This window comes from Letharia lupina (assembly GCF_014066315.1).
Source record: "Letharia lupina isolate WasteWater1 chromosome Unknown contig_20, whole genome shotgun sequence".
Lineage (NCBI taxonomy): Eukaryota > Fungi > Ascomycota > Lecanoromycetes > Lecanorales > Parmeliaceae > Letharia > Letharia lupina.
In genome coordinates this window covers 1256005-1277069 of record NW_023502989.1, presented here as the reverse complement: position 1 = coordinate 1277069, position 21065 = coordinate 1256005, and the positions used below count along the sequence as shown (strand labels likewise).

General features: G+C 49.4%; 8 protein-coding genes and 1 non-coding gene across 9 annotated transcripts; 3 read left to right on the top strand and 6 right to left on the bottom strand.

The window, feature by feature from the left end:
* Nucleotides 1-238: 238 nt before the first annotated feature.
* HO133_005194 (uncharacterized protein) lies at nucleotides 239-3573 on the bottom strand (the record flags this gene model as incomplete). The annotated part of the gene is made up of 4 exons (XM_037296105.1): nucleotides 239-275; nucleotides 329-586; nucleotides 641-2452; nucleotides 2504-3573. The coding sequence occupies 4 exons, from the start codon at nucleotides 3571-3573 to the stop codon at nucleotides 239-241; spliced, it is 3177 nt and encodes a 1058-aa protein (XP_037148803.1).
* A 1335-nt stretch (nucleotides 3574-4908) lies between these two features.
* HO133_005193 (uncharacterized protein) lies at nucleotides 4909-7008 on the bottom strand (the record flags this gene model as incomplete). The annotated part of the gene is made up of 10 exons (XM_037296104.1): nucleotides 4909-4950; nucleotides 4998-5188; nucleotides 5243-5546; nucleotides 5606-6301; nucleotides 6357-6530; nucleotides 6578-6598; nucleotides 6649-6690; nucleotides 6750-6771; nucleotides 6821-6915; nucleotides 6967-7008. 10 exons carry the CDS (start codon nucleotides 7006-7008, stop codon nucleotides 4909-4911), a joined length of 1629 nt encoding a protein of 542 aa, XP_037148802.1.
* A 356-nt stretch (nucleotides 7009-7364) lies between these two features.
* HO133_005192 (uncharacterized protein) lies at nucleotides 7365-9571 on the top strand (the record flags this gene model as incomplete). The annotated part of the gene is made up of 9 exons (XM_037296103.1): nucleotides 7365-7478; nucleotides 7527-7579; nucleotides 7637-7937; nucleotides 8006-8066; nucleotides 8116-8164; nucleotides 8322-8349; nucleotides 8510-8692; nucleotides 8746-9243; nucleotides 9308-9571. The coding sequence occupies 9 exons, from the start codon at nucleotides 7365-7367 to the stop codon at nucleotides 9569-9571; spliced, it is 1551 nt and encodes a 516-aa protein (XP_037148801.1).
* A 181-nt stretch (nucleotides 9572-9752) lies between these two features.
* HO133_005191 (uncharacterized protein) lies at nucleotides 9753-10997 on the bottom strand (the record flags this gene model as incomplete). The annotated part of the gene is made up of 2 exons (XM_037296102.1): nucleotides 9753-10102; nucleotides 10259-10997. 2 exons carry the CDS (start codon nucleotides 10995-10997, stop codon nucleotides 9753-9755), a joined length of 1089 nt encoding a protein of 362 aa, XP_037148800.1.
* A 495-nt stretch (nucleotides 10998-11492) lies between these two features.
* Nucleotides 11493-14382, top strand: HO133_005190 (uncharacterized protein; the record flags this gene model as incomplete). The annotated part of the gene is made up of 5 exons (XM_037296101.1): nucleotides 11493-11647; nucleotides 11694-12414; nucleotides 12487-12615; nucleotides 12668-13351; nucleotides 13408-14382. The coding sequence occupies 5 exons, from the start codon at nucleotides 11493-11495 to the stop codon at nucleotides 14380-14382; spliced, it is 2664 nt and encodes an 887-aa protein (XP_037148799.1).
* A 482-nt stretch (nucleotides 14383-14864) lies between these two features.
* Nucleotides 14865-15458, bottom strand: HO133_005189 (uncharacterized protein; the record flags this gene model as incomplete). Its single annotated transcript, XM_037296100.1, has 1 exon — nucleotides 14865-15458. The coding sequence occupies one exon, from the start codon at nucleotides 15456-15458 to the stop codon at nucleotides 14865-14867; it is 594 nt and encodes a 197-aa protein (XP_037148798.1).
* A 628-nt stretch (nucleotides 15459-16086) lies between these two features.
* Nucleotides 16087-17728, top strand: HO133_005188 (uncharacterized protein; the record flags this gene model as incomplete). The annotated part of the gene is made up of 2 exons (XM_037296099.1): nucleotides 16087-17070; nucleotides 17123-17728. The coding sequence occupies 2 exons, from the start codon at nucleotides 16087-16089 to the stop codon at nucleotides 17726-17728; spliced, it is 1590 nt and encodes a 529-aa protein (XP_037148797.1).
* A 290-nt stretch (nucleotides 17729-18018) lies between these two features.
* Nucleotides 18019-18127, bottom strand: HO133_005187. Its single transcript has one exon. It is a non-coding gene; the product is annotated as a tRNA-Ser (tRNA).
* A 244-nt stretch (nucleotides 18128-18371) lies between these two features.
* On the bottom strand, nucleotides 18372-20749 carry HO133_005186 (uncharacterized protein; the record flags this gene model as incomplete). The annotated part of the gene is made up of 3 exons (XM_037296098.1): nucleotides 18372-20490; nucleotides 20540-20687; nucleotides 20737-20749. 3 exons carry the CDS (start codon nucleotides 20747-20749, stop codon nucleotides 18372-18374), a joined length of 2280 nt encoding a protein of 759 aa, XP_037148796.1.
* Between the last annotated feature and the right edge of the window lie 316 nt (nucleotides 20750-21065).

The window sequence follows — 21065 nt, the reverse complement described above, 5'->3', positions numbered from 1 at the left end:
AGCTCTAGTAAATTCGGTCCACAGCTCTTTCGCCATTCGATTCTCGGTGAATTCTTTGGGTCCTAGAGTACAAATACGCATATCTACTTGGTATAGTGCCTCATAAGAATGACAACCTCCAGGCTCCGAGACAGCCCAATTTGCTCAGACCAAAACCATACGCCATCAAATGCATAGCTTGCTTATGCCAATATCCTTCAACGCATCCATGACATTACTCATATCACACAGTGACTTATCATGTCGGCCTCTTGAATGGATGTGCTTCTGTGTTCCTGCTCAAGAGATTAGGAAATAGGAGTTGGGAGGGAAAAGGGTCGGTACTCACAGCACATAATCATCCAGACTGACCACATCAGGCTCACTGAATAAGAGATAGAAATATTTGAGCGTCTCCGCCAACCAGAAGCTCTCCATTTCATCCAAGGCCACTGGCTTCTTGCTCGTAACATCTGATATCGCGGAAGCGCCATAGGTCGCAATGGTATGTTTTTCGATGGCCTTGAACATCTCCCAACCCTTTTCGCGCCAGTACTCGTCGCCGGTGGTGCGGTACATGACGAAAACGGATTCAATCGCCTCTGGTCTAAGGTTTGGTGAGCATCTACACTTCGTCTTTACAGTGAGAAGGGTAGTTCACCTGAGGAGATATCTGCCGCCCGTAACCTTGGTCATCCCTGCTGGTAATCTCTCATCGCTGATCCTAGCCTTCACGAACTCCTCGCGTGTAGGAATTGGTGGTGGGGTGTAAACCGTAGGTTTGGTTGTGCCGTTGGAGTGTTTCAACCCTGTTGCTTTGTCCTTGAGACCTAGGGTAGGCGCCTTTGATTTGTCCAAGTGTTGTTCCGCGGAAGTCTCCTCAACCATGGACTCTTCATTTGTCTTGTCAGTCGATTCTGTGACTGTGTCCTTCGGTTCTTTGGGAATCGCTGCCGCTGTTGGTACAGCCTTTCCTCCCGCAGAGGCAATTGGGTTCTCTTCATTGAAGTCTCCAAGTTGCCTTTTGTGAAGATACTTTGAAGAAGCGTCAGCTTCTCTGGCCTTGGTCATGAGCTCATCAGTCTCTCCTTCCAAGAGAGCAGCTTTTGGCTTTATAGACTTGTCTACTTTCGATTCGGAGATGGCACTTTCAACGAATTGTGCATCACCTTTCTTACCAATTAACCCTTTCGTTTGAGAGCTGATCAGTCCCGGAATGGACGAGGCCTTGGTGACTTTAGTTTGAGATGTCTTATCTCCCTTTCCTACAGGTTCGTCGAGGGGCGCTTTTTTCTTGGAGCTTAAGACAGCTTGCTGCCTCGAGATTCGGTTTTTCTCACGCAAGTCACCGAAAGGGTCGAGCGATTCATGCCACAGCGTTTCGTTCCATGGACAACTGTCCACATCTGGGCAAGGAATAGCCAAATAGCTTTCGGGCATAATACCTGTGTTCGTTGCTTCATAGGCCCACACACATCCGTCTGTAAGCTTCCAAGCGATGTCCATGTCATCCTCGCGATCGAAGACCTTGGCACCAATGGCGAACATAGCCCCGGCAAAGCAAGTGAGGTGTGTTCCCTCCGGCTTTAGGTCGACCTTATCGTCGGTAGGATTCTTTCTCTCGGCGACCTTGGCTAAACCTGCATGTAAAATATGTCTTTTCTCGTTGGGTATCATGGGGCGAAACAAGAGATTCTTGATGGTGCTGTCTGCCGCCATCTCGTACATAGCTCGATACTTCTCTTCCAAGCCTCCAAGAAGCATGTATTCTTTTGGCAGGTATTCGTAGATAGAATCCGCCTGGCCACCAATTCCGAATTCTTCGCTCGATGTGTACGGCGGTGATGCGAGGCCTTGCGGCTCACACTCTGCGGGTTTTGAAACAGGGTCCGTGGAGACCTCTCTCTTTACCAAAGCACTGGCGGCAGAAGACTTCTGAGCGGAATCATGCGATTCGTGGTTGACATGTGTGGCTGCTTCGACGCTACTATCAGGAGCTTCAGGCAAAAATGCGCTTTTTGATTCTGCTGGACTCTTTGCTCCCGCTTTCCTCACCTCATCCACTGCGTCCACAAGACCACCCTCACTTTTTGACTGGAGATCCTCCTCAGCCTTGATTCTCCTCGCCGGGCCTTCATCTAAGAGACTCGGACTATCTGCCGCTGCAGCTTTATCCTCGGCAATTAGCAGCGGTTTCGAATTTGTGGGTCCTTTCCTTGTCGGATGGTCATATTTCGTTTGTGGAGCCTGCTCTGGTTTCTTGCATCCCGAGGCATCGATTTTCAGGGGCCATAGGCCAGGCATTCTGGTGTCATTCTGCCAGATCTCAAACTCATTGGTAATTCGAGCAACTGCATCATAATACCTTGCCTCTTTCGTGATCTGTGCAAGCCTCGTGAATTCAACTGATAGAGACCCCAACTCCGCAAGAACGACTCTCGTTTTGGCTCGGTGAGGCTGAGAGGCGAAGGTGCTGCGAAAATGTAAGTGGATGTACATTGCAATAGCTCATTTGCAGACTCACGGCTTCCACATATAGAAGGTCATAGGCATGCGGTTTGGTGTGTCAAAGGCACCCATGAGGATATCCGCCAACTCCACGGCTTTATCCAAAAGTACTTTATATGTGCCATCACTTATGTCATACGCAGCAACAAGGCCTCCAAGATATCGAATAACGGTCTCGAACAGCGGTATGTCGTTCCTCGCACTTGTAGTGAAGTCTATCTCCTTGACAGCGTCTACAGCTTCCTCAAATTCGTCCTTCAAGTCCATCATCCACAATGTATCCAAAGTATCTACCAGTGTTGCGCCCCATCCGCAAAATGGGTTGCGATGCTTGCCAGATATTGGGGACAACTCGTCTTGCCTCCACGCCTTCGATCTGTATCCATCCCAAGAGAATGAGAAGGCCTTTTTGATGATTTCTCTTTTGTCTTCTCGAGCTGCCTTATCGCTTGCAGATTCGGCTGTGAATTTGTGCTGAATCTGTGGAATTGCTTTCGGCTTCCCTGTAGGTAGTTGTATAATGTCCTCGGTCGGGATAGGGAAGTGCTCTGGCTGCTGGCTCCAGTGAATCTTGGGGATGCCTGTCTCCGCAATTATCTCCATTCTGCCTTTCCCACTCTCGGGTTCATTGATGGGGTCTGCTGGGCCAGTCTCGACTTTTGTTGTCTTGTTGGCGGGTGTAGACGTAGCAGTTGGGGCAACCTTGCCTGCTGATAGAGGCTTGTCCGCAGCGACCGAATCGCCATATCTAGAAGCTGACTTCACGAGAGATGTTGGTTTGGCTCGGGACTCCGGCTCCTGTGCTGCGGCAATAGATGGCCTTGCAGTTCCCGAGTCTGCGAGACTATGCACAGCTATGGGCGCATTGATATCTTTGGCATTCGATCTTTCTTCACTATCTGAATCTTGCTCTGATTTCGAAGCTGGTGGAGAGGAAGATTCAATCTTTTGGCCAAAGTTCTTGAGCCCCTCGACGCTCGCCGCACCCGCGCTCCCGAGACCGCCTAAGGTTGTGAAATGGTATAATGCACCGACTGCAATGACAGCAAAGACCAGGAAAACCCGGTATCGGCGCATTCTAAACATGTTGAAGGCCGGAGGTGGTCCCGTGTCCCCTGAGCTCTGGCGGGCTCAAAAGTCGCCCACGCGGAGCGTTATTCCTTCAGGTAGGGACAGGAAAGTTCCATTGACAACACCTAGGCCTACTTAAAGATGGAAGTACGATAGTGGGATCAACTTTGCTCAAGACCTTGGTGGGTAAAGATGAGAATGATCTAAATTGACTGGCTAGATATCTCCTCTCCTTTTCGAGTTTCAACGTCTTTTACTTTCAACGCAGCGCCGCAGAAGGACTAGAGTTGCGGGAAGTTAGGTAGGGCTTGGCTACCTTACTACGGCGGACGAGGGCTGACACTACGACAAAACCAAAACCAATTTTTTTCTTTAGATTTTTTTTTTTCTTCCCGCGACTTTGAAAAAATATTTGAAGAGATTTTCTAAAGAAATATTTTAGAGAAATACTTTAGGAGATTCTTTATGGGGTACTCGAGGGGGATTTAAGAGATTATTCGAGGGTATACTTTCGGAGGTACTCGAGAAGAGTATTTTAGAGAGCACTTAGAGGTTACTCGAGGGGTTTCTTAAAGATTTAGTCGAGAAATTAAAAAAAAAATTCGCGGGAAGTTCCGCGGAAAGTCCCGTAAAAAAAAACTTTAAATTACATTTTTTTTTTTGCGAAGAACTTTATAAAAATATTCGATCGTAGTGTTAGTTATTATTCGTTATAAGTACCCGGAAGGTACCAGGAAGAGCACCCGAGAGAGTAACCCGGAGAGTACCTCGAAGAGTACCCGGAAGAATACCCCGGAGAGTACCCCGGAGAGTACCCCGGAGAGTATCCCGGAGAGTACCCCGGAGAGTAGCCCGGAGAGTAGCCCCTAAAAGAGTGCCTCAAAAAGTACCTCTCGAAGAGTTGCGAAAAGAGAATTTTTTTTTGGTTTTGTCGTAGTGTCAGCCGTCGTCCGCCGTACTTACCACTCACCTTTCCCCAGGCCCACACCACCCGTGCCAGATTTTCACCAGGCACTCCATGATCCATCAGAGCGATTTCTTTGCATTTCGCCTTCAACGGACGATTCTGGTCATGGCGGGTAGTATTGCGGAGCAAAGCTATGGAATAGAATACAGTCTGTTGGAGGTAAGGTCTCTGTATATGGATACTCCATGCAAAAAAGTATGTTGTAGCAGTCGAGGCTTCATGTGGGGTATCTTCATTGACAGTTGCTATCTATTGTTCGCTTCCGCGTAGGTGCATTGCGAACATGTCTAGAATACAAACGCTGATGCTTTCTGTCATCCCAAGTAGCTGCATAGATGGAAGACATGCAAGTACTCCCACCCGAAAGCTCTCTGTAATAGTTACTAGCCCTCGCCTTCTCCGGGCCCAGGACCTTGTTGACGCCCCTGTGTGAGATTAGCCTTTGTTTCAACGGTGTCACCTCTTTACCCACCATCTGCCTTGCTTTCAGTAGCTCATCACACAGTAGGAGGTTGGAAGCTATGCCGGAACTCGATGCAATACAGTTCCTCAAAACACGGAACGAATCGTATACCCCTTCTTGAATTGGATCCATTGGCTCGCCCGTCACTAAGTTCAGGCCAACGATGTTGCCCTCCACTTGCTCGTCCTGCAGTGCAGCCACTATTGGATAGGATCAGCACTGACAGGTAGGGGACGTGGGGTTCCTGAGCTTACGACAATCTTGGATGTCATGACCGGAATTTGCGGCAAGAGTCTTTGGTATTACCAAAAGAGCGTCTGCGAATGCTGAGACTCCATACTTCGCCTTTCCTCTTACCTGCCTCCTGAAAGCTTCGCTTGAGAGGTGTGCAGCGCACGCTATTTGAAAGGCTCCTGCACCTGGCACAACGCTCTTGTCGACAATCATGTTGTAAACGCTTCGCAGTCCGTCTCGGACTGCATCTGTAATTTGCATAATGGTATGTGTGTTGGGACCTTTGATGAGGAGCGTAACCGATTTTGGGTCTTTTACATCCTCCTGTTAATTGGTTGGTAAGAAACCTTCTCGTGCGCGCAAGCAAAGCATTGGCCACTTACGACAAATGTGTACTTCTCTTCCCCAAGCTGATGTTCATACACAAGTCCAGCCCATCCAAGGACGTCCGGGGTCAGGTCATCTACACTGTTTTGAGCTGTACCGCCGCAAACAAGCTGCAACCTCTCCATATTCCTCCTCTTCGCTCTCCGAAGTGCGAAGATGCCGTTCTTAACCAGGACATCGAGACTTAATGGATCAATCCCCTTCTGGTTGATGATAACAAATCCCTTTTTTGGGTCATTGCCACAAACTTCCTTCTTGAGTTCAACGATTTTTCTAAGTTTATCGTCTACGAATCTCCTTTCGCTCTCCACGAGCTTCTCGCGTTGGTCTGCGCTCGAATAGTAGAAGCCTGAATTTACTTCTGACTTCTCGTACTCTAAGCTGACGTTCAGTGTCAGGATAAACGCATTTTCCACGCGCTTGGGCATGTCTGGGTGTCGTGCTCCGTGGTCTAGTGCAAGCCCACGGATGAGGGATGTATCTGAAGCTGTCCGATGCTGCATCTTCATTATCTCAATCATGAACAGATCTGGTTTTGCAGGAGGATGGTATATAGACAAAACTGCGTCTACAATGGCCGGAGTAAGCTTTTCGGCCAGTGTACCATTCAGCTTGGTGGCGAGTGAGGTGCGGGCAACGGAGAGAAGAAGCTCTCGATCAACCTCTTTCTGCAATTTGAAGGTGTCGAGGAACTGCAACGAATCGAGACTTAGCCCCTTCCTCTCCAGCAGACGCCACAGAACCCACCTTCAAAGTCTCTGTTTTCGCAATCTCGTAGCCGTCTGTGATAATCCGGGGATGCAGACCTTCAGATATATGCCTGTCTGCCTGCTTGAGTAGCTCTCCTACCATCAGAACCACCGAGGTTGTGCCGTCTCCTGTAATGTCATCCTGAGCAGTAGCCGCTCTTGCTATCATAACCTTTTCGAATAAGCGTTTCAATCGCAGACCGAAACGGGCATACGTACTGCGGTAGGATTTTGTATTTGCTGAAGATTTCTTAGCCGTACCCTGTAAAAGGTGATCAATAATGCAATACCATTTCTCTTAGCAGTACGTTTCCATCCTTTGTCAATTTGATCTATGAACACATAAGCTAATATGCTCCAAAGGCCCTATAGCCAGATGGTCAACACATACTGCTCCAGCTCCGTCAACCAGCCTGAGATGTGTCAGTATTCTTTTTCCAGAGGTTGTGAGGGTACACCTGCATTTTTATGGTCCCCGTCGGACCGAGGTTGGATTTGAGGACATCTTGCAGGCCTTCTCCAGCAGAAATGTTGACTTTCAAAGCTTCACCTCGTCTCTAAATACACGTTAGCAAGCATGCTGATTCAGTAATGCGGAGATGGCTAACCCGTGACTCCGCCTTTGGATTCAGGAGCTGCGCTGCAGACATTGTGATGGAAAGAAAAAAATACGCAGATAAAAACCCTTAAGGAATTTATTTTCGTTAAGATGGATTGCACAAATAAGTATCAACGCGCCGCTAATATTCAAGAACGCGGGCACCTGTTTCGGCAAACGCGGTTAAATTAGGCGAGAGATTTAAAGTATTGAGAGAGGAACGAGCTTTTGTAAAAATATGAAGATTGAACAGTGACCTCGATTCTCTTAAGCTCATGCGCACACTCTCTCATAGGCACTGGACTCCGCATACTGTTTGTATAACTCTGAACAGGATTTCCCATCCTCTCAGGAGTTCCAGCGCACACTTTCTCCAAGTTTTGAGAGTCCGAATACCGTCTATGCAACATGTCTGTCGATTATCTTCTCCATGAAAGCTCTGTTGGCTATGCTATATTTCGTACAATGCTACAACCGGACACTGTCGGCGCTCGATTGAAAGAGGTTCAGGACTCAGTCCAGGTACTCCCTTGTTGCTTTGCTCTTGTAAGAAACATACTGACCTCTCAGTTTCTTGAGAAGTTCGGCAAGATGGTCAAGCTGGTCTCTTTCGCGCCCTTCCAGTAAGCGGCCGAGCGACGACCTGATTTGAAAATCCAGAAGTTAATTACATTATTCAGAGGTGCAGCTCAGGCTCTGCAAAATGCGAACGAAGTCAGCGAGGGCATAGCTTCTGAATTCCTACTTTCACTGCTTGAAGTCAATCTACCGAAGTCGGGGAAGAAGAGCAAGATTACGCTCGGGGTAGCGGACAAGAACCTCGCTGGTGCCATAAAGGGTGCATTTCCTGGACTCGAATGCGAAACAGGCGAGACTTCGGAGATTGTACAGGAAATGCTTCGCGGCATTCGTCAGCACGCACACAAGCTCTTGAAGCAACTGCAGGAAGGAGATGTCGAGCGCGCAAATTTGGGACTGGGCGTGAGACTACCTATATGTGATCCAAGACAGTTGAAGACATGGACTGATGGAGTGTGATGGTGTTACAGCACGCCTATTCGAGGGCAAGGGTTAAGTTCAGTGTACAGAAAAACGACAATCATATCATACGTCAGTAAACGCACCTTCGCCGTCACTGCGTCGCTAATCTTATTCGCAGAGGCTATTGCTACGTTAGACAATCTGGACAAGGCAGTAAATTTGTTCTCGTGAGTGCACATTTCAGAGAAAACCCTTTGTAATCGAATCCTTGGTTCGAGCCGCAATTCGTGTCTCGCGAGCAGTAGGCGGGTCTCAACCCTCACAACTGTTCTATAACCTAGGTGTTTCGCCTTAAAGAAGCCATGCTGACTCCGAAAATTGCAGGATGAGAGTCAGAGAGTGGTATAGTTGGGTAAGTATTTCATGAGTGGTTCTCCCATCTGCAATACCGCACTTCGAGTCGCACCAGCTTTTTTGGGAACATTGTAGCATTCTGGCTGCCATTTTTACTTACTAGACTCGTCTCACCTGACATTGATCAACGGAAGAGCTGATTCGGCAAAATTTTCTAGCATTTCCCAGAGCTTATTAGGATCGTAAGCGATAACCATACTTACGCAAAGCTGGCTCTCTTCATCGGACCCAAAGAGAGGTTATCGGACGCAGATTTGAATGAGCTAGCCGCCCAAGTGAACGACGATTCTGAGATAGCACAAAGCATTATTGACGTGGCTAAAGTCAGCATGGGTCAGGCAGTAAGTTTCCCACGAGTTTCTGTAAGCTCAAATATGCTGATTCACTTGTCTAGATTTCGGATGCTGACATGGACAATGTCACCACCTTTGCATCAAAAGTGGTCAGTCTAGCGAACTACCGGAAGACACTTCACAGCTACCTGGTCTCAAAGATGGGCATAGTAGCACCTAACCTGGGAGTACTGATTGGTGAGATGGTTGGAGCACGATTGATATCACACGCCGGTAGCCTTACAAATTTATCTAAATACCCAGCATCCACGGTTCAGATTCTTGGTGCAGAAAAAGCCTTATTTCGAGCATTAAAGACCAAAAGCAATACACCAAAATATGGCTTGATTTACCACGCGTCTGCCATCGGCAGAGCCTCGCAGAAGAACAAGGGTAGGATATCTCGGTTTCTGGCGAACAAGTGTTCCATCGCATCTAGAATCGACAACTTTAGTGAAGCGCCGACCACAAGGTTTGGTGAGGCGCTGAAGAGCCAAGTTGAGGAGAGATTGAAATTCTACGACTCAGGAGCTGCGCCTACGAAGAACGAACTGGCCATGGTGCGTATCGCCTTGCTCAATCGTAAGAAAGCTGCTTTGAGGTCGTGCTAATCATAAGCTTCAGCGTAATGCAATGGACAGCGTGCTTGCGGATATCGACCTGGCGGATCCAACTGCAGATGTGGACAGTGACGAGGAAATGGCTGATGTGGCACCGAGGGCAGTGCAGAAGCAGGAGAAACAGAAGAAAGACAAGAAGGAGAAGAGGAAAGAGAAAAGAGGAGATCAGGGGGAGGAGAGCGTAGAAGGCGAGAAGAAAAAGAAGCGGAAGCACGGTGAAGTCAACGGAGACAAGGAACGGAAGAAGGAAAAGAAAGCAAAGCGTTAACTCAAGTCTTGCCTAATGCAATGAGTCTGTTTAATTGTGCTATGAGACGATGCACCGTCGCTGTCAGGCTAAGTGTATCTTGCAGACTATCGATAGGCGGCTTTTGACAAATGCCGGACGAGGCCATTCTTTCAAAAAGCTATGCTCCAGACCATGGTTCCATTCGCTCCATAACTATGCGTCACGCAGCCTCCCCAAAGTCGTAATGTCCAGTTTCACTTGCATGCTCGGTCGCGCCTTTCTCACCAACGCTCACTTTTCCGCAGATATTACACCTGACAGTAAACGCTGCCGTGTCGGTGTAATAGTGCCTTTCCTGCAACACCCTGCACAATTCTAGTGCGCCCTCCAGGACAACCAAATCTTGAGCGTCAAAGATTTTGGTATCAAGTTCGGGTGGCGCGTATGCAGTTTTGTGTGGCGCATCTGAGGGTGACAACGCGATAGCGTCATAATGAATGCCGGAATAGACTAATATACACCGTTCCGGCCTTCCTTCATTGAAGCGGTCGGTCCGTAAGGTCTGCACATCTACGCAGATTTTGGGGTCAGCGTTGCGTATTCGAGGCAGATATTGGAGTTGCGAGATAAGTTTCTGGAGCGCAAAGGTTTCTTTCGCTCCCGAAAGATGTCGTATTACTCAATCCAAATACCAAATAGGAAGGATCAGCTCGGAAATGTACGCACCGATGGACGAAATTTCGACATCAAAGTGCTTGCTCAGGATGTCTAGCTCAATGGCCCCACCCCATGCATCCTCAGTCTGGATCCACCTGCAATAGTCATCTGGCTGTTGATCCAGCACAACGGCGCTATACGTCTCTGGATTCACTTGAATACTCTGAGCGATTATAGAGCGCAATTCAGTCATGTTATCCATGGCGCCGAAGAAAGCGGTGTTGAAGGCACGAAAGAGGCAGGAATTATCATCGGGCATGATCCGAAGGACTAAAGTGGAAGCGTGCGAAGGGAGAGGCAGCTCTGGGGCGTCAAGGGAGGCGGAGGTGGGTTTGCGGGTGAGAGACAAGGGCTTGTTGGTTTTTTGAGTTGACGACGGAGGAGCAGTGCCTACATCTGCGAAGGAGAATGAGGACGGTGTGTCTGCGGAGGACGGGTTCAAAGCCTTGTCTGCGAATACTTGACTGGGGCTTGGATCCAAGGGTTTTGGTAGTCCATTGACAGAGGGAGCTTGTGTAGTCTCGCTGACAATTAGCTGTTCCCCATCCAGATTTATTCCGATATCTGACAGCTTCGCCGTCTTTGCGAATTCGCCGAGCGACAACGGCGTTGGTGGATAGCCATGTTTCAAATCAAACTTGGAGATTGATGTCCTTTCTGTAATTTGAGTCCTTAGATCTTCAACGGTCGCAGTTTCGGACAGTGATATCGCAGCTTGGCCCGCCGGTCCACGTATCCTGACCCTCATCCGTCTGGCAAAGTAGTATAAAAAGCGTTGGTAAGAGTTGGGGAATTCGTACGGAGATCTATCTGTATGGTCAACTCGCGCTTCCAGACGTACAATACTTTAACTCCGAGGGATCCGAGAATCGAAGCTCCAGCGCAGCGGCCCGCCAGGCCGCTTCAGCGTCTGTTCCGAAAGAATTTAGGGCAAAACTCCAAAAGTGAGCCTCCCGTGATAATGTCCGAGTGAAGCAGACCTGCAAGCAAAGAGACGTTCAGGACAGTCAACTTCGAAGTTGGCATCTATCGAGCGAATCTCTTTTTTGCAAAGCTGACAACAGACTGTAGGAAGTGCTTTTGCTTGCGAGAAACACAGTATCCGAGTCCAAGCAACCAAGTCAACCCATACCAAGTGTGGATATCAGGCCAAAGATATCCAAGCCTACAGAGTGCCTGCGACACCGAGACTCAATCGCAAAGACGCTCTGGCAGTCACGGTCTATAGCCGATCGCGACGACCATGGCAGGGTCCAATGATTCTCTTAGTAGCCAGACGCCCATAGAGACGACCGAGACCCCGGCGCATAGCAATCCAGAAGGCGGTGCTCTCACGACCGAGCAAGTACGGGCGATGAAGAACATCACTGAAAGAATCTATGCATATAGGGAACCAGAGTAAGGATTCTCACCTCGTATCCGTGACAGTCTTGACACCTCGCAGTGGCTACGACCCTTCGAAGCTGTTTCACCGCAAAGTCAATAAACGATCAATGCCAGACTACTACGATGTGATCAAGGAGCCTGTAGCCCTGAGTACGCTGAAGGCTAAACTTTTGACGAAAGAGTACAAAAGCTTCTCCGAATACGTTCGTGACTGCGCCCTAATTTCACACAACGCCCAGACGTACAACAGAGCTGAGTCGGGAGCATACCAGGATGCCGTGGTCCTCAGACGGGAATTTGAAAAAGAATTTAAAATTCTTGCTGACCAGGGTGTTATCTCACAAGAGGTGGCAACTTATCCTGACTTAGGGGAGCTGCCTCCTGTTGAGTCTCCTTTACCAGTCGACGAGGAGGAAGATGACGATGTGGACGACGAGGAAGACGATGAGGAAGACGAAGAAGACTCTGACGAGGATGGTCCAAAGCGAAAGCGAAAGCGTGGTCCTCGCTCTACGGCCGCCATCACGAAGCGCGAAGGGGGTAAGGACGATGGGGGACTGAAGGGCAACGATGCCGAGTCTAGGAAGAGGCGAGGTCGACCACCTCGTGTGGATACTCCGATGGAGTCTAGAATCAAGGCGGTCTTGAAAGCCATTCGCAAGTACAAGAACGAGCATGGAAACATCATCATCCATCAATTCGAGAAATTGCCGGACAAGGTCGCCATGCCGGAATACTACATAGAGATCAAAGAACCAATTGCAGTTGAGCAGATTAAGGTACGTAGGAAGGATATTGCCAAGATGCTGCCCAGGTAGCCCAACAGGGTGACAACTTCTAACATTGCACAGAGGAAACAAAAGCGGAAGAAGTACCAATCCGTTGATCATTTCATGCGCGATATCGATGTCATGTTCAACAACGCGAAGAGCTATAATCAAGACGAGAGCCAGATCTACAAAGACGCTGTGTATCTCCAGGTGTGTCTCTGTAACGCTAGTCAAGCACCATACATGCTGACAATTTGGTTAGACCGAAACACACAAGCTTGCAGATGCAGAGAAACAAAAACCAGACACAGAGTTCCAAATGGAAGAAGGTCGTTTGCCCTTACCAGGCGGCATCTTGCACAATGGCCAGCTATGGAAAGTTGGCGACTGGATTCACATACAGAATCCGAACGACGTGACAAAGCCGATCGTCGCCCAGATCTATCGTACTTGGCAAGATACTGACGGAGAAAAGTGGGTGAATGCATGCTGGTATTACCGGCCAGAACAAACTGTCCATCAGTATGAAAAGCACTTCTACCCCAACGAGGTGGTCAAGACAGGGCAGTACCGAGATCATCGTGTTGACGAGATTATCGATCGATGCTTTGTCATGTTCATCACGCGTTACAGCAAGGGTAGGCCACGAGGATCTTCAGCCGACAAAGATGTTTATGTGTGCGACTCAAGATACAATGAGGAGAAACACAAGTTGAACAAAATCAAGACCTGGGCTAGCTGCTTACCTGATGAGGTTCGAGACCAGGACTATCCTATGGATATGTTCGATGGGGGCGTCAAAAAAATCAAGAAAGTACCAAGTCCAATCTTGCATCTACTCAAGGAGGATGCAAAGGAGACAGACGAGTTACCCAAGCCAAGATGGGGAGCTGACAATGCTCCTCCTGCTGTAGGTGCGGTGTACAAAGGGCCGCGCGACGAAAACGTGAGTTTTAATAATACATTAACTTGAATCACTGCGGCCACTGACACGATTTGAAGCAATCTCCACCTCCAGAACCCACCCCATCACCTCCCCCACAACCAGCACCATCGGTAGCAAAACCTGTCAATAATTCAACGGCCTACGATACACCCAGCTATCCAAGAGATGGTCAGGGTGATGCTATCATGGGTGGCTATAACCAACCACCCGCAACATCTTTCAACCAACCTCAAGGCAACCTCGCCCAAGCCTACGGCTCATCTGTACCACAGTACCATCAACACTCGGCCTCCCCAGCTCCGGTCCATCATCCACATCAGTACACCCAGCAAGCCTCCAATTCCTATACGCAGCCTCATCCTGCGGCCGCGACCTCATCTCATCTTGACCATTATGCCACGCCAAATCGCTACGTCAACCAGCGCGTCGCTGGGCCCAGCATCCCTGCCCAGCGTCTCCCGGAGGTCGGCCACTTACCAGAAAACGCAAATCTAGCCATTCCCGAAGATACGCGCGATCAATTTCAACAGGATGACAATGGTCATGTGCTCTGGTTCACCTCGCCACCAGTGGATACGCTACCGCCCACAAAACCCCACTCGGCTATCGGGCACACCGCCAAATACCTGGCGGAAAAAATCCGTCTGAAAAAGGCCCTGAAGGAAAAGCGGAAGGCGGAAGGTCTCCCAGTAGGAGAGGAAGAGCAGCCGCAGCTCCTAGTGAAGAAGGCCAAACATGGCGTTGCTGGGGATTTGCAACAGCAGGTCAATGACTTGACCGTGAAGGCACTGTGGAAATGGAACGAACAGATGCAGGAAGGCACCGACAAGATCTATCAGACTCTCTACGGCCAGCATTGGGGTGAAGGCAAGAAGTATGAAATGGAGAAGCTAGCTAAGGTGCAAGCGGATGAGAAGAGGCGTCAGGCAGAGATTGCGAAGACTAAGCACAAGAGTAACTGCTGGGACGCAGCGAGAGCCTCATGCAGTGACACCGGGGTCTACAAAGACGACTGGGATCCGAGGTTTTGAGGAGAGTGTTCTTGAAGCCAGTATTTGAGCTTCTTTGGCCATATCTACTTCTTTTCTGGTGACAGCATCACCCGCCTTTCTGCCCAGAATGAGGATATTATTAGCAATGTTCCTTTTCTCATACCCTATCCATCTGGGGTCTGGCCAAAGGTGTTGGCCTGACTCCGAGGCATCTTGCAGACTTTCTGTCCAGAGCTACACTCCTGAACAGCGTTGATACCCAAAGTTGAACGCGAATGGAGATCTTTGGCCCTCGGTCATTATGGATAGAATTATATACCTTGATAGAAGTGCCGGCACGCTAATGTTGACGGACACAGCAATGAGGAAAGCGCAGTAACAAAATAACGTCCCGTGCTTCAGTTGCTGACCTTCTCATCAAATCCACTGACCAGTGTCGAAAAGTACCATAACACTAAGGTAAGGTAGCCTTTGATCCCGCAGCCTCTAGCGCCAATTGCCCTTCTCTTACATCATATGCGCTACGCTTTGCCTCTTCCGGCCTTCCCTTTCTCTTCAACTTGTCCTAAGCCCGCAAACAGTCCCTCTCTCCTTCTCGCCAATCCTTCCAGCTCCCTCCTCAGTCTCTCTACCTCTAGCAATGCCATCTCTCTGTCTGGCGGTAGCCCTTCGAATCCTCTCACGCGGCCTTCTAGACCCCGAACCCTCTTCTCCAAATCTCGCACCTCGCGCTCATCAACGTGTGTAGGCAGAGGAGGCAGAATCGGTAACCCCAACCTCGCTTTTCTATACTCCTCTGCCATTTTCTTCTCCTTCTCAGTGAGTGACTTAGACTGGTGGTGTTGACAGCAACACATGCTTTCCTGCCCAGAGTGAGCCCCATTCACTGCTGCTGGCTTCGGTCTCTGCTGGCCGCCTGTTGCTTGGGTTTGCACAGACTGCGGTGGTGCCTGTGAGTGTAGCGCTTGTGCTTGTATCTCTTCTCCGCGTCTTAGCTTAGCGAGAAATTCTTGAGCACGTGCATGTTCGGTCTTCAATTGCTGGTGCAAGATCTCAACCCGCTGGAGCTGGGCAGTGAATTCGGGGGCGGATGAGGGAGTGAGAGGGAAAGCCATAGGGCTCATTGGATTGGCTAAGGCCGTTAGGCGATGAGAGATGTGGGGTTCTTATGGGGGTATGACGTTCAACGAGGCTCTAACGGGCTTCAGAAGAGGATGAATAAAGATGCCAACTGGTTGAGGCGGTGCCTATGGAGAGGAGTGTCGCCGGTGCAACAAGGCAATCGTCACGTCGCACGAAGCTTTGATAGCACGCAGAAGGCAATGTCAACGGCAAGTGGAGCACGTCCAACAATGTACGTGAGCAGTCTCAAGACGAGATGAAGGAGGACGCTTGTGAGTGGATGATAATTTGAGTGGTCGTGGTGTAGTATAGTAGAGATAATGAATGGCAAAAGATGTCAGCTTGTAGGCTACTCGTATCCTGAGCTCCGCAGCCTTGCGGATGATTGCTTGGGAAAAACGAGGAATGTGGAGAAGGGGAAAATTGGCCGAGCGGGATGAAAGGCTTGGCGCAGGCGGCAGGCGGCAGGCGCTCGTATCTTCCGAGTCAAGTAAAGTACTGAGTAAGGTGAGTATGGGAATAATGCCACTTGGCTTTCCAATTCTTCCATTGTTCAAATAAGTATCGTCTTCTTTTTCTGAGCACCCTCTTCGATGACAGGATACTCCTTAACTTTTCACAATGATTACACGATTATCATTCTTGGCTCTGGGAGCTGTTCTCTTGTCCTCGCCCCTTATTGATTGCATATCCCCTTCAGAGATACCCTCGGATACCCCCGTCGCCTCCCTCGTCTCCTCCGCTAAATCCCACCTCGCCCAAGGCAATGCAAATGACGCGCTTACATACTTCGACGTTGCTATCTCGCGAGATCCTCGGAATTACCTCACAATCTTCCAGCGTGGTGCCACGTACCTTTCATTAGGAAAGAACGATAAAGCAAGTCAGGACTTTGACAAGGTACTGAGCATCAAACCTGACTTTGAAGGAGCGCTATTACAGAGGGCCAAGATCAAAAGTCGGAACGCGGACTGGGTGGCAGCAAAGGAGGACTATGTGAGGGCAAAGAAAACAAAAAGCGCAGACTTCACACAGCTCGAGGAAGCATGGGGAGCCGCATCACTGGCGTCGGATGCGGAAAAGGCTGGTGACTGGGAGAGTTGTGTTGGCCACGCCGGTACAGCAATAATGGTCGCAAGCACCGCTTTGAATTTGAGGCAATTGAGGGCACGGTGTCGGTTTGAGAGGGGCGAAGCGCTGGAAGGGGTCAGCGATCTGGCACATGCACTGCAGATATCGCCTTCGGCCATCGAACCTCATATGCAGATATCGACGATGATGTTCTACTCAGTGGCGGACACAGACAAAGGCATTGAGCAGATGAGGAAGTGTTTGAGATCGGATCCGGATTCGAAGGCTTGCAGTAAGCTCTTTAGGCGGGAGAAGCAGCTCGACAAGGTCTTGAAGCAAGCCTCCGCATTGAAGGAGAAGCGCCAATTCAACAGCGCTGTGAAGCTTCTGGTGGGGACAGCTGAGGATCCAGGGCTGATGCAAGATGTGAAAGAGGACGTCAAGGGGTTTAAGGAGGCTGGCTACATTAACAAGAACTCTCCGAATGAGCTCTACAGCAGTCTGGTTGAGATGGCCTGTGAATGCTACACAGAAGTACGGATCTTTATTCCAAAAGTTGTTCGATATCTGTACTAACACATCCCAGATCAACAAGAAGAAAGCTGCTCCCTACTGTACCGAAGCTCTCACGTTGAACGTCCACTCGCTCCCCGGTCTCATCGCTCAAGCACAAAGCCAAGTTGATGCGGAAGACTTCGAAGCCGCCATTGGCACCCTCAATCTCGCAAAAGAACACCACCCTGCTGCCCAAGATATACAGCCTCTCCTGCAAAAGGCCCACACTCTGCTCAAACGCAGCAAGACAAAAGACTACTACAAAGTCCTAAGCGTCTCTACGGACGCTGACGACCGCACAATCAAAAAGGCCTATCGGACAATGACGAAGAAGTACCACCCCGACAAGGCAAGCTCCCTGGGCGTAACGGAAGAGCAGGCGGCGAAGAAGATGGCGAATATCAATGAGGCTTATGAAGTGCTTAGCGATCCGGAGTTGAGGGCGAGGTTTGACAGGGGTGACGATCCTAATAATCCGGAACAGCAAGGGCAACCATTTCATGGAAGTCCGTTCGGGCAAGGGCCCGGGGGTCAACAATTCTTTTTCAAGCAGGGTGGTGGAGGAGGTGGAGGGTTCAAGTTTCAGGGTGGAGGAGGCGGAGGAGGATTCCAATTTCCTGATGGATTTGGCTTTTGAACGGAAAGCATTGAGTGCATACATTGCTTGGAGTCTCAAGCGCTCGAATAGAGCTGAGAAGAATCATAGTCGCTTTTGTAGCATGAAATCATAGGGAGTACTCGTATTGTCTCTATTGTTGATTTTCCACCACGCCAAGTAATGCTTTCCAATGGTTGTTGTCTCGAAAGCACTATTCCCCACCCAAGAGTTCCATCACCTTTTTTTCTTTTGTTTAAAAGGATCAAATACTTAGTTCACCAACAATCAACGTCCATAAAGAAAAGCAAAAAAAATACAATTAATTGCTACGACACCTGCAGGGTTCGAACCTGCGCTCACGAATGAAACAGATGTCGAAAATCATATCTGAGAAGATAAAATTCAAGTCTGTCGCCTTAACCACTCGGCCAAAGTGTCCTGGAGAGTAAATTGTCAACTATTTGCACCTATTTTGGCAATGGATCAAGATCGAAAGCCAGCTGTGATTCATCCGTTCGCTAGACACATGGACATTTAATGCTACCAGAGAACAATACAGAAGACGTGCGGTTCCCATGACTCATTTTTGCCTCTTGCCTGAGACTCCACACGCTATGCCAACATTATCCCCAGACCCAAACCCTCATGCTTTACCAGAACAACATGCGAAACGCTGAAGCAATTATCCTGTGAAAGCAAAACGTCCGAGGTCCAGTCTTGACTTCGCCCGCTCTTCTACCTCGGATGCGGTCCCACCTTCGTCTTCTGAATCCGGGATGATGGCGTCCTCACTGCCTTTCGTGATGGAAGCGTCAGGTCCGATGCTGTAAGCTAACGGCAACCCGATAATAGGTTTTGTCACAACTGCGCTATCTTGGATCGACGCGCTTTCCTCAACCCTTCCTGGGCAATTTACAGTACTGTTGAAGAGGCTGCTGCAGGATCTTGATCGATTCATGGCACCCAAGCCAAGCCGTTCCAGAGGTGTCGTATTCCGCTGCCTAAACATTGGAGGCTTCGATATCGCTTGGCTTGCACTGACCGCCGCCGGATGTTCCTTTGTGTTCTCCATCTGACTTCTTTGTAATGCCATCCGTCCTGTCTCCGGCCGATAGGTATACTCCTGAGTCAAGGCCTTCAATTCGGCGCTGACATGTTTGTCCAAAGTTGCAGCAACAGATGGCGCGGAGCTTTTGAAGCTTGTCGCGGATGTACTGGAAAACATCCCTGACTCTACTGTTCCTCTGGAGGACGTTGAACGTTGCGAATCCTCTCTCGATATCTCTTCATCCCGCGTTCCCGGGCGGCGAGGGTCCTCTGCCTTCTCCTGACTATCATTTTTGAATATTTCCATCCTTCCTTGTCTCGATGGCTGTGGACATTCGGACACATCTGGCAAATCGGCCATTACATCCTCGATGGAGTCGTCTGACCAAATGGTTATATCTGCGCTCTTTCCTTTTCGATTCTTCTTGCTTTTCTTTATTGATGGGCTAGGATCCGTGATATTGGGTGCGAAGAATCGGCTTCGTCCGGACTCTGATGCCACTACATTCACCGGATCCAGGCTATCACTCGGGTCAATGCAAAGCCTTCGTCGCTTTGAGGGAGTGAGCCCAGTAAGAGAAGCTCCTACGTTGGTCACAGTCTCTGTAACTCTGTTTGCCAAAGCAGATCGAGGTCCAGAAGGCACTGAAGCACTCGGCCTGAGAGATGGCACCCCGGCCGGTGCTGAAATCGACTCCCACGTCAATCCATTGGCTTGCCGCAGAAGTCTTTCCTGTGTTGGCGAGGGCGTAAAGCTGTTGGGGTCCAATTCTGCCAGTGGCGTTCTTTTTGGCTTGAAAAATGAATCTATCGATTTGACGGCTTTCGTATCTGGACCTTTGTCGACCGTACTCCTACGTGGATTACCCCATTGGTTTTTGGGGGTGGTCTTGACTGTTTCCTTGACACGAATGGGTTGTTTGGTCATCGGGTCAAGGTCCCCCTTCGCGACTCCAATGGCAATTTCTTGCTCTACCTCGCCACCAATGAACGAGAAGTCTCCAGGCTGTGCGTCGGCCTGAAGATCGTTCATCATCACAACGTCTCTTTTCAATGGGCAAAAGACACGTTGGTGGAGGAATGTCAGCTCGGCCTTGTAGAAAGCTTCGAGGTACCCTGGGGGTACATGATATTGTCCGTCGAATGACAACATTCGGAGAATCTTCTCTATCGTCTTGTGCTTTCGCACAAGCCGGTAAGCAGACTTCAAGCCCATTCTGTTTATGCGAGCCAGATAATCACATCCACTGAGAATGGCCATGCGTCTGAACTCAGCGTCTGACCACCCAACCAGGCTAATTTCTCGACAAGCCGTAAAGTCGGCCCGATTGATCTCGATACAGTCACCATACTGGTCAAGTTTTGTCAAAAGCCGTTTGGCGCCAAATACCAGTAGATCCGAATCCTCAGACAGCATACCCTGTATGATTCCTTGCCGCTCGAGGTAAGCCAGCTGAGCATCTGCTTCGTAAGGCGCAACAACATATTGAACGCCAGCTTTCTTGAGCTCTTCTATCAACTGTATTGCCATCTGCGGGGTAACATCGACTGCCTTTTGGAGCTCAAGGTGCGCTTGGGAGGGTTTGTTGAGCCGGTATAACTCGAGTCCCTTTCTCTTACTCGCTTCACGCTTCTTTGCCCTTTCAATTTCTGTGGCTGCTTTACTGGGCAGGTAGTCACCATCGAAAACTATGTACGGAATCACACCGAAGTGGATCAGCATTCGTACTCGGTGCATGGAAAAGTCGATATGCCTAGACCAGGGTCAGCTACGGAAGGATATCTCAGGATGGTCGAGTATACTTGGTTGTCGGCTTGCCCAGGGCGAGATCAATGGCGCAGGCCACCGTCCCTCGGTGTAGCCAGCCATATGCATCAACTCCAATGGTCTGGCCGGCGAATTTCTTCAGATTGCAAGGCTTTTGGATGGATTTCAGGAGTGGGAGCAAGCCTTAGAAAGGTCAGAACTGTACGGTATATCATTGAGCTCCCAAACATACCAGAGATCCCCATTTTCATAGCAAAAGCACGAGCAATAAAGTTAGCAACGTCCCCACCTCCTCGTGTTTACCTGATCCATGAAGGGGACCAGATATGTATGCTTCCTGGGAACTGTAGCCAATTCGAGAGCCACGATCGTTAAAATAGCATTTTGTAAAGGAAAAAAGTCTATCAAACACGGATTACTGCTTTCGTGGTCAACAGTCAACACTGATTTTCCTCGAGGTTCGAATCAGAGAGCGCTAAGGGCGCGTCGCGCTTCTAGTACATAGCGTTCTGTGAGCGGAGATACCTTTCGCCGAAGGCCCTGCGAATAATTTTCCATTTT